Here is an 11,135-nt window from a genome sequence, read left to right as displayed (position 1 = left end):
ATGACTCCGGATTGATTATCACGTATCTTTCATATAGAGGAAATATACGACAAATAATTCCTGGTTTAATATTTTATTAAAGTCACTAAAGTCAGTAACAGTTTCTTGTAGATTCAACTTAATAATATATTGCAGTATGAATTAAACGAAAAATTAATAATTTTCATGAACTTTGTAATATAATACGGATAAACTTCCGAAAACGGCCCCCCTCCGATTTCGATGAAACTTTGTGAAAAGCTTCGTTTTGGGTCAAAATGAAAGCCCTTAAAAGGAATTTTGGCGACTCCTATGATAAAGCCATTTTTTTAGATAAAATGATAAAAAATATAGGAAAATCTTCGTAATTCTACAGGATGTTATAAATTGAATATATACTGTTTGTATTTAATGATTTATTCGGGACTACCGCACCTCCCCCGAAAGCACGGGGGGGGTGTGCGTGAACCTCGGTTCGCGTGGAAAGTGTATGCGTGAACTATTTCGGGACTACCGCACCTCCCCCGAAAGCACGGGGGGGGGGGTGTGCGTGAACCTCGGTTCGCGTGGAAAGTGTATGCGTGAACTATTTCGGGACTACCGCACCTCCCCCGAAAGCACGGGGGGGGTGTGCGTGAACCTCGGTTCGCGTGGAAAGTGTATGCGTGAACTATTTCGGGACTACCGCACCTCCCCCGAAAGCACGGGGGAGTGTGCGTGAACCTCGGTTCGCGTGGAAAGTGTAATATATTACAAAGCATATTATTTATGTATTCTGCTGTAAGTATATAATAAAAACATTAAATCATTAAATACAAACAGTATATATTCAATTTATAACATCCTGTAGAATTACGAAGATTTTCCTATATTTTTTATCATTTTATCTAAAAAAATGGCTTTATCATAGGAGTCGCCAAAATTCCTTTTAAGGGCTTTCATTTTAACCCAAAACGAAGCTTTTCACAAAGTTTCATCGAAATCGGAGGGGGGCCGTTTTCGGAAGTCTACCCTATAATACAATTCTCTCATAAACTTAGAGTAAAAAAGAAAATAGTAATTCTCATAAACTTTGAATCCCATCTCATTTGAGACAACTTACCTCGAACGGTCATTTTAAACAGAGAAAATTATATTTATAAACTATGTTGCAATGACGGTTAATTAAATACAGGGAAAATTATCTAAAACTACAATAATTCTTATGACTAAAAAGAAATTGCGATTAGTAATTCCAAAAACCAACGGAATAATAAAAATAGAGGTAAGAATAGTTTATTTACCACGTACAATTAAAAAGAATGCTAGTAAATATCACATGCGATATTTTTGAAACGAGCTATTTCGTACACCCGACTAACACGATAGGAGCAACCTACACTATAGAGAAGAATATTATACTTCATCTATTAAGTGAGATATAAGCTTTGTGACAACTAACCCGTGTGTTCTCTAGCCCCGGTCTTCCCTACTCGGTTTTGCCTCAACACGAGAAGAATAATAAACACGGCGGCTGTACATTTCGCCGTACAAAGTAAAGATCAAAATTAGTGCGATATACTCTCTAATACGTACAGAATGCAGTGCTGCACTTACCGAGTTTTTCTATAGAGATGCTATGTGTTGAAAGAGTCTACGACGGCTCGTTTTATTATTGTTCCGATATTGATTTTCTGGTTCGAAAACTTTGCACTTTTCCCAAAGAAAAATATCGTGCGCACGTGGGCATTAACACAATTAATAACACGATTTAACCGAGGATAGCAGCACCTGTCACGAAGAAATAGAGATACCCGGTCGACCAATAGGCTGCGTTTTTAGGTTGGCCTATGTATACTCCTTCTTTGGTTTAATAAAAAATTAAAAAAAGAGGGGTACCCGGTTATATTCTACTTTGCTCTACAATTCTATCGAAATTTATCATATTGATCATCTTGGACCACAGTCTTCAACTAAAAAAAGATATCGTCATATTTTTGTAGTCGTGGATGCATTTTCAAAATTTTGTATGGCTTTTCGGAATACGATCAACTAGATTAACAGAGGTTTTATATAAATTAAATAAATTGGCTGCTATTTTTGAAAATCCGAAAAGGATTATCTCGGACAGAGGAATATCGCTTTCACATCAAACAAATTTCGCGAATATTGTCAAAAAGAAATTGCTGAACATAAACTTATCACTACTGGTGTCCATAGTGAAGTGAAAGAATAAATCGAATGTTGATACCATTGGTGCGTTAGAGTTATAGGTATTTAAATTTTGCGGTGAATGCTGCGACGTTGGTAGCGTACGTGGACTGGCCGAGCGAACCAAGGAATTCTGGTTGCGTAAAAACAGATAGCTATATTAACAAAATTGATAACACCAAAACTAGGAGACTGATATAAATATTTAGATCGAACCCAGCAATATCTATAAACGCGGCACTGAATTGAAGCACGGGTAAATTAAAACTCCATTCGAACTAATTAAATGTTCGGTATACATATCGTATATAAAAAATAATTTCGAGAAAAAATAATTAATTGAAAGCGATTGTGAAGCGATATTCCAAGAAAGTAGAGATGTGTTGAAAAAGAAAGCTTGAGAATATGTATATCAAAGAGACACGGTAGTGTCTTACGCCAAGTACGCGCGGACCGAAACGCACCGTGACTCTTTTACGCGAACGCACGAGTTGCGAGTACCCGAGATTTTGAGATCTCACAATAATGCCCGATCTACAATAGCTGTAGTAAGCTCATAGTAAGCCTCAAGCCGTAAGAAATTGACCAATTACAGGCGAATGTGAGGAGAATGATCGACTGTGATTGGTCAATTTCTTACATCTTGAGGCTTACTACAACTTACTACAGCTATTGTAGATCAGGCATAACGAGTGAACGGATTAAGTTCTAAGTAGGCTTGATCGATAGCTTGGGGTCGATTTATATAAGAGTGTTTTTATTTTTCCGCTACGTGCCCTACGAGCGTAGATATTACGATGCAAAGTCTGAATTATAAGGGTCGATAGGATCGAGTCATTTATTATTACTAGAATCGTAAAATCCGTATTACGGCCAAAATAATGAGAAAATCGCACTTTTTTAACTATCATATTCGTAATCAGCTAGCCTTCAAGCTGTTACAGAGCGATTTTTTGGAAAAATGGTCAAAGTAAAATTTTCGAGTTTTTATATAAAAACGTGCCGGGCGCCGAGCGCGACCGCCGCGCCGCAGCCAGCATATCCCCTCCAGCTGGGTAGTTCGGACACAAACCATTAGCACGGACGCAAACCATGTGCAGTTACCGAGCGAAACGACGTAAATGAGGCGCACTTTCTCAGGCGGCGCGTCGGAAAATGTGTCCCCAGTAAAAAGACAGGGATGGCCTCTCTCAGGTTTCTGAGGTTTCTTTCTCTCTGCACATACCATACACACATACACAATTGAATCTGGAGCCTGGAGCTTGGTGCTTTTATCGAGTGAGGTCTCCAGAATCAACTAATCCTTTTGACAAGATCCCTGTTTTCAGCAGTCTCAATGAACCGAATTCTTGTACTGTTTACAATAGCTTGATTACTTCACTTAAACTCATAGAATGACTTCCAAGCCCGAGATCACGTTGGAACACTTTTACATTTTTAATGGCACTTATGCGAAGAAAGAGGGAGAGGCAAGTATACAGGGATATGTATGCAGAGTGTGATATTTTTCTAATTTAAATAAGTTGCCTGTGATGTAAACATGTTTTTTTTTTCTTATTAGGAGGAAAAGAAGATATTGTATTACTATCCGGAGAAGGACCTCGATGCTCAAATCAAGAACATAGGGCTCAGCGAAGCGATAATCAAGTTTACAGAGTATGTATCGCAATTATGTATCTCCATGAAGAATGGTGTCACGAGAGAAATCATATTACAGATCTTTCAACCCTGGGCAGCCATGTGACTATTGCCATACACACAAAACACGTCAGATATACTATCAACCAGAGCCTAATTTCTGGATGGTAATGGTACGTACTTTAAGATGTTATAACAGATAGGGCAACATGAATAGTAATCATTTAATTCAATTAGGGTGAGTTACAAATTAACTATATTGATATTCTACAGATTGTTGGTGTACCATACATTTATAAAGAAAGAGACGGTAATAAGTATCAGAATGACGAGATATCCAGCAGTGTTTGCCAAGCTATATTAAAGCAGACATATATGATGTTTAGATTATTCATGGGTTCCTTTGAAACTATCATTAACGATCCTGAATGTGGTTCTGTGATGCTGTTAAAGCTTAAACTGGAACATTTTTATTCACGAGTAAGCAAATGCACATTTGTTTATTAAATGTAAACTAAATAAGCTAGACACATGTATGCTAGGATATGTATCCTTACTTTATCTCACTTTCGATTTGTTTCAGTATCTACTTTCATTAAAACTGAGTAATAGTGATATACTAGACGTTTTTCAAGGTCTACAATTCTTACCTCTTGACAAGATTACGTTTCTCAAAGTGCAATGCTTTATGAATCTTGTAGAAGCTATGTTTACACAAGTAAAATACACAGCATTTCTTTATAATGACCAAGTTGTTTGGTAAGTCAAGGCATACATTCTTTCTCTAACATAAAGCATATTTTGAATACTTTTTTATACAAAATTTATGCGACGTGTGATTTAGGAGCGGCTTAGAACCCGAGGACATGCAAGTAGTTTATAATTATTTAGTGAGTACTCTTTTGCCGGCTCATCTTGAAAAAGAGTTGCATGGAGGCTCAATACCTAGAAACTCTCCCTCACCGTTCACTACTTCACACTATGGAAAGTAAGAACAGATTTTATATTTTCGTTGCAATTTAAATGGAGGTTGCAGTAAAAATGTCATTAAAAATATTTTGTTTTAGATTTGTTACCGGACCTGCTAGCGTTAACGAGCCCAGTTTAATTGGAAAATCGCCAAAAGTTTTTATCAACTACTCTACTAAACCTGTGTCGTTGTACCTAGTAGTGTATCGAGCCCTAAGCGCTACAATATGTCTCTTCGTCGATAGTAAGTCAAAACTAAAATATATTAACTATTATTAACTACATTGTTTTATCAACGTGAAAATTAAAATATTAATATTTTTTTTTACTTTCCAGAAAAAACTAGTTTATTAATTGATTTCTTCAAAAGCTTAGACAGTTTTCTGGGGCCACAATTAACCACATTAGTTAGCTCTGTAGCTGAGCAATGTTCTAAACATGTAATAGTCACGCCGGAATCGTGTACGAAGTATCTGTATTTTAATAAGTTGAATTTAGCGTACAAAAGTACGATACATTTAGATAATAGACGTTGCTCTAATGTACTTACCACACCTGAGGTATTGAGGATCATTACTGATATATACGATAGGAACAGGTACGTTTCCAAAATTCATTAAACACATGCGTTAATGAGAATTATTGTTAATCAATTGACTTTTAGAATGAAGGAAGCCGGAGAAATAATTATAAAGACCATAAGTGATTATTGGGTTATTGGAAAGTTGTCTAATTTGAGAGAATTTTTTGTTGTCATACAGCAGAAAAGTGCGAGTATTATAGAAATTGATGGTAAGTACAATATATTCTATGCGTTTGAACTCATGATTGCCTAATAATCTTTCTGTTTATTATAGATGAAGTGAAGAGGCTTTGTGAGAAACAATTAAAAAGTATTTTTTTCCACTGATGAATGTATAACAATGAAAATATGTAATGAAATTATAAATATTATTTCCTTATTTTCACGAGTAACTTTTCATAACAGTTTTATCTCGCCAATTATTAACAGGCAATATACATATTAATGATAAGTGAAGTAATTGTAGAAAGCTGTGTATTTATATACACATGTGATATAAAATGTGAATTCTTTCTCTATATATATATATATTTTATATTATCCATTATTATTCATTACTATTGAAAAATTAACAAAAATTGTATATGTAAATGAGATAAAGTAATGCTATAATAATAATTGTATGTAATAATAGCATTCCTGTAATCTGATTATAAAAAAAATTGTTGAACAAATTTTTAAGAAAATTTTAATCGGACATTTCTTCCTCCACAACTTTCTGACTAAGAACATTGTTGGAGAATTTTTGCAGTTTTGCTACAAAAAAACCATCCATATTATGTACATGCGGATAAAATCGTTTAGTTAATTTCAGCGAGGGGTGAAATCGATGTTGCCTGTAGCTCGTGAAGCCATCGGTTCCAAATTCCAGGCCGGTAGGCAGTAACCTGACGTCGCGCTTTTTAAGAGCGTAATCGACAATCCACTCGTTCTCCTCCGGTAGAATCGAGCAAGTGGAATAAACGATAATACCACCTGATTCCGAACGTGCATTAACACAATCAATTGCAGCTAATAACAGGTCTCTTTGTAATGTGCAACAGCGTTGGATGTCCACTTCCGCCTTATTCACCTTCACACTGGGATCTTTCGCGACTACTCCTGTACCTGTACACGGGGCATCCAACAAAGCTCTGTCGAAGCCTTTCATGATCTGAAAATTGTCACATTCATTAATTTTGAAACCATAATCTTTACAGCGAGCTATAGAGACTAACGGAAGAAAGATTTTCTTACCGTAGGGAATTTTCGTCCGTCGTAACTGCAGATTATAGAATTGACAATACCGAGCCTGTGGAAATTGCCAACGACAGCCTTCAATCGTTCTTTATTTACGTCGTTAGCGAATACCGTTCCGGTATTTTTCATCATAGCAGCAATGTGCGAGGCTTTACCACCTGGTGCAGCGCACATGTCGAGGATTCTTTCATTTTCTTTTGGATCCAATGCCATTACGGGCAAGAAGCTGGAAGCACCTTGTATAGTATAATGCCCAGCTAGATATTCTGGTGTTGCGCCCATAGGCACTTGTGAGGAATACACCACTAGACCAATCTTTGTCCATTTTCCTATTGGGTCGAGATTGACACCCCTGTTGATGAGGGCCTGAAAATAGATTCGACATTATAAGTAAATTACTAAGGATACAAAAATAATATTGATTTAGTCTATAATATAGATATAAACCTACCTCAGCTAGATCACGTCGTCGCGTTCTCAAAGTATTCGCGCGGATAGTCATAGGTCTTTGCACTTCGCTCGCTTCTAAAAATTCTAATAGCTCGTCCAGCGGGAATATTTGCATCAATCTTTCCATTAGGAAATCATTATAACTGTAATATGTACATAAATCCCGTCGGAGCAGTTCGGTATATTCAGAACGCGATCTATTTTCATCCCGCAATCTCTTGAAATCTGACAATACCATAATGACATCTCGTATTCGTTGCTGAATATCTTTTAAGCTAGTAACATTGGCAAGTTCTTCCTCGGTCGGAAAAGAGAACACACTTTGATGTGCCATCATATCATCCATTTCTTCCTCGGCAAGCTTCCTATTTAATAAAAAATAAAAAAAATTAATTAAGAGAAAAATTAGTATAAAAATAGTATTTTGAAAAATCTTTAAAAGAAAAATTATAGTATAAAAAAAGTAACTGAAAATTCACTCACTCTTCCTTCTCTTTCTTCTTTTTCAATTTCTTATTAGCTTTTTCTATTGGAAGTAAATCATCATCGTCACTCTCATCATTTTCCTCTTCATCTTCGTCCATTTGCTCGTCTTCAACAGATTCCTCCTCGTCACTGGATGCCATTTCTTCACTGTCACTTTCTGTGTTATCCTCCATAAATGTTTGTTTCCTTTTCTTCAAGTTTTTCTTTGATTTTGCTGTAGAGAGCAATTGATTGTCATCTTCGCTCGTATTCTCTTCATCTTCCTCATCCATTTGTTCATTTTCATCTTCTTCAGTTTCATCATCATTGCCATTAAATAACATATCGTTATCACTTTCACTTTCACTTTTACTTTTTATATTGGTCTTAGATTTCATGCTTTTCGTTTTTTTGCTTTGCTTCGCTTTCTTGCCTACTTTGGCTCGATTATTGGAATATATTTCCATTTCTTCATCCTCATTATTACTATCATTTTCACTTTCTATATTGATCTTAGTTTTCGTGCTTTTCACTTTTTTATTTTGTTTCGTTTTCTTACCAGGTTTTGCTACTTGATTATTAGAATATATTTCATTTTCTTCATCCTCACTATAATTATTTTTATTACTATCATTTTCACCTTCTGTATTGATTTTAGCTTTCATGCTTTTCATTTTTTTGTTTTGCTTCGCTTTCTTGCCTGGTTTGGATACTTGATTACTAGAATATATTTCAATTCCTTCATCCTCACTATCATTACTTTTATTACTATCATTTTTCCGTTCTACATTGGTCTTAGCTTTCGTGCCTTTCACTTTTTTTTGTTTCGTTTTCTTGCCTGGTTTGGATACTTGATTATTTTCGTCATCTTCACTGTAATGATTCTTGCCACTATCACTTCCTATATTCCTGGTTACATCTTTTTGTTTTATCTTCTTTTTCTTTTTACTTTGCTTTACCTTTGTTTCTAGTTTTGATCCTAGATCAGACTGAATTTCCATCTCGTCATCTTTGTGAGAACTGTCATTGACAAATTTTACTTTCTTTTCTTTCTTTTGTTTCTGCTGGTTTAATATATCTTCCTTCTAAAATTAATTAAATAAAAGATTAATAATAAGAGAAAACAAGACCGCTATGATATACAATTGAATAAGAATACAAGCCATTTTTGGTCTAAGCTTAGATCTAAGGCAGCTCAATATTAATTTCCGTGTATTATTTACAATGCATATACATATATATTCCAACTTATTAAACTGCGTGCCGATCACTGTCGGACTTGGATTTATTGTTCCAACAATAACTGTGTTTCAAGTCCGATGGTGATCGGTGCACAGTTTAATAAGTTAGAATATATATGTATATGTATTATAAATAATACACATACACGGAAATTAATATTGAGCTGCTTTAGATCTAAGCTTAGACAAAAAATGGCTTTCTTATTCGATTAACTAAAAAATTATTTATATAAAAGTTGTAGACAAAGTAATAACAGACATTTATCATATAAACGAGAAACATACATTTTTAAGCTGTATCTGTTCTTCCATATTGGTTTTCTTTTTAAGTAACTTCTTCGCATTTTCTTTCAGCTGTTGATTCTTCAATAGTCTCTTCTTTGCTCTTTGCATCTGCCGGTGACCTAATTTGTTAGATTCCTTGACTGTAACACGAACCGATAGATTAATATAATTTCGTAGAAATATCAGCAAAAATTTATTACTATCTTTTCATACTTAGAACTCCCTTAGGGAATGTCGGATCGCTCTGCTTCTTCGCCTTCCTCCCATGACCACTGGGAACCTTGGAGTCTTTATCAAATTTTGCTTTGCGACCCATCTAGCCTACAAACTGTTTAACAGATCTTTTATTCGACAACCGTTTGCAACATATATGTTTTTAAATTATATTTTGTAAATGATAAATACTCCAGCTAGTACTTAATATTTTTAATATAAAATTATGTACTACTTACTGTGTAAACAATTTCAGGTTTCTAACCTCCACGTGGCGTCAATAGGGCGGTATAAATTATAATTTTGTATAATATACTTTAATACCGAAATGTTAATTTCGATTATATAATAAGACTGTTGAAAATAGCTTTGTAATATTAATTCAATATCTCGGCAAATTATTTTATCGATTTTATCAAAATGCCATACTACGAAACTGCCATAACCTACGGTCACAGCGTGGTCGAAGATTTCAACGTGGTGACGGTGACGGTGGAGGGCGGACTGCTGACTCCGGTGGAGTGAAGAGGGGAGTGAGAGGACCAAGTTTCGATCCGGTATTCCGATTCCGGTCACGTGGCGATCAAAAATGCACTAAAGTCCAAATTTATTCCATCTTTATTTTATCTCTTTGTATTTTATATCTTTTTGCATAATTATTATTAAAAAAATTAACAGATTATTTTGTGAGATCAACACATTTACAATTCAATCAAGTATAATCAAAATTAAGTAATTAAAGAAAAAAATTAAGGATTTAACATGCGTGTTAAATTTTAAATTTTTAAAAAAAGTTTAATAACCATCATAATTTTTATCAAAAAATGTGAATTATTTTGTGATTTTATGTGTCATCCTTGCATTAGGATTCTGTCATGTAATGGTAACGGGCTCGAGAATTACACTAAAAATCTATTCATTTATTTGTCTCATTATACTCACATATACATCACATTTTTTTATTTGTTATTTAAAAAATTATAGTAACAGGCTATTTTGTAAAACAAACGCATTTAAAATTGTATCAAATAGTCAAAATTAAGTAATTAAAGAAAAAAATTAAGGATTTCACACACACGCGTGTTAGATTCAAAAATAAATTTAAAAGAAAGTTCAATAATCCTCATAATTTTTGCCAAAAAATGTGGAACGCTTCACGATTTTGCGTGTCATCCTTGCGCAGGGGCCATGCTAATCTTCTCTGTATCGTTCCAATTTTAGTATATGTACTGCCGAAGCAAGTACAAGAGAGTGCCCTTCTACAACTCTATATATTCTACAAGGCGTACCGGAAAACGCTCTCGAGAAAGTTACTCTTGTGGAGTTCCAAATGCATCTCGAACGCTGATCTAGCGGACAGCGAGCGAACTAGAACGGATTCTTGAAATTTTCAGCAGCGGCGGAATGGATCCTTCTACTTAACAATGCTATATCAGCCTCGTTTACTCGTTTTACACATGTAAAACTAGTAATGTCACGATCTTCGAAAAATATTTTATTTCACTGCACTATCAAATTTATTACAATCGCGATCTACGCGGCTGCTGAACAAATTAAATACTGCGTCAAATGCCGCGCGCGTCGCGCGCAGGTTAAACACGCCGCGCATCGTGACGTCACGCCCTACGGGGCTCACGCGACTTGCGGCACGGTTGCTCCAGGCTGCTCGCGCAGACGAGAGACGCTCGGTGCGACGTCGCGTCTCTCGTCTATTTCGCCGGTTCAAAACGCGCGAACGCGACAAGTGTCTTCGCTTCGGTATATTCGTTCCTGACAGCGATGCGGAATCGTTCGTGCGAAAAACAACGCGCGTGGCAGCCGAATCTGTTCGTGGCTATGTCGACGAACGTTCGCGATCGTCGCGTCGGCCGAGCCGGCGCGAA

The 11,135-nt window shown here is 35.7% G+C and overlaps 2 protein-coding genes and 1 non-coding gene across 4 annotated transcripts; 1 reads left to right on the top strand and 2 right to left on the bottom strand.

Moving 5' to 3' along the window:
* Window positions 1–3,348: 3,348 nt before the first annotated feature.
* Window positions 3,349–5,773, top strand: Ccz1 (vacuolar fusion protein CCZ1). Its single transcript, XM_071790329.1, has 10 exons — window positions 3,349–3,638; window positions 3,731–3,825; window positions 3,887–3,980; window positions 4,081–4,287; window positions 4,391–4,566; window positions 4,652–4,795; window positions 4,875–5,020; window positions 5,113–5,374; window positions 5,441–5,568; window positions 5,634–5,773. The coding sequence occupies exons 1-10, from the start codon at window positions 3,564–3,566 to the stop codon at window positions 5,684–5,686; spliced, it is 1,380 nt and encodes a 459-aa protein (XP_071646430.1). The 5' UTR covers window positions 3,349–3,563; the 3' UTR covers window positions 5,687–5,773.
* LOC139820208 (uncharacterized) lies at window positions 5,709–9,771 on the bottom strand. Of its 2 annotated transcripts, none has more exons than XM_071790327.1 (7): window positions 9,492–9,771; window positions 9,253–9,367; window positions 9,040–9,179; window positions 7,532–8,598; window positions 7,050–7,413; window positions 6,596–6,964; window positions 5,709–6,512 (listed from the first exon to the last, which is right to left on the bottom strand). In XM_071790327.1, the coding sequence occupies exons 2-7, from the start codon at window positions 9,353–9,355 to the stop codon at window positions 6,048–6,050; spliced, it is 2,508 nt and encodes an 835-aa protein (XP_071646428.1). In that variant the 5' UTR covers window positions 9,356–9,367; window positions 9,492–9,771; the 3' UTR covers window positions 5,709–6,047. The 2 variants fall into 2 exon arrangements, with proteins under 2 accessions (XP_071646428.1, XP_071646429.1); XM_071790328.1 differs by having other exon boundaries at window positions 9,253–9,360.
* Window positions 9,772–10,390: 619 nt separating this feature from the next.
* On the bottom strand, window positions 10,391–10,497 carry LOC139821236 (U6 spliceosomal RNA). Its single transcript, XR_011734218.1, has one exon. It is a non-coding gene; the product is annotated as a U6 spliceosomal RNA (small nuclear RNA).
* Window positions 10,498–11,135: the final 638 nt, after the last annotated feature.

This window comes from Temnothorax longispinosus, chromosome 10 (assembly GCF_030848805.1).
Source record: "Temnothorax longispinosus isolate EJ_2023e chromosome 10, Tlon_JGU_v1, whole genome shotgun sequence".
NCBI classification, from domain to species: Eukaryota; Metazoa; Arthropoda; class Insecta; order Hymenoptera; family Formicidae; genus Temnothorax; species Temnothorax longispinosus.
Note: the sequence above shows the minus strand (reverse complement) of the source record. Positions and strands in the feature narration are given on the sequence as shown.

Excerpts from the sequence above, each read along its gene's own strand:
- Ccz1 (XM_071790329.1), top strand. The coding sequence starts at position 3,564 with ATGACTTCCAAGCCCGAGATCACGTTGGAACACTTTTACATTTTTAAT. Across the intron at positions 4,796-4,874 it reads ACTACTTCACACTATGGAAA|ATTTGTTACCGGACCTGCTA; the intron begins GTAAGAACAGAT and ends ATTTTGTTTTAG. Across the intron at positions 5,569-5,633 it reads GAGTATTATAGAAATTGATG|ATGAAGTGAAGAGGCTTTGT; the intron begins GTAAGTACAATA and ends TGTTTATTATAG.
- LOC139820208 (XM_071790327.1), bottom strand. The coding sequence starts at position 9,355 with ATGGGTCGCAAAGCAAAATTTGATAAAGACTCCAAGGTTCCCAGTGGT. Across the intron at positions 7,414-7,531 it reads AAGAAGAAAGAGAAGGAAGA|GAAGCTTGCCGAGGAAGAAA; the intron begins GTGAGTGAATTT and ends TTTATTAAATAG. Across the intron at positions 6,965-7,049 it reads GACGACGTGATCTAGCTGAG|GCCCTCATCAACAGGGGTGT; the intron begins GTAGGTTTATAT and ends ATCTATTTTCAG.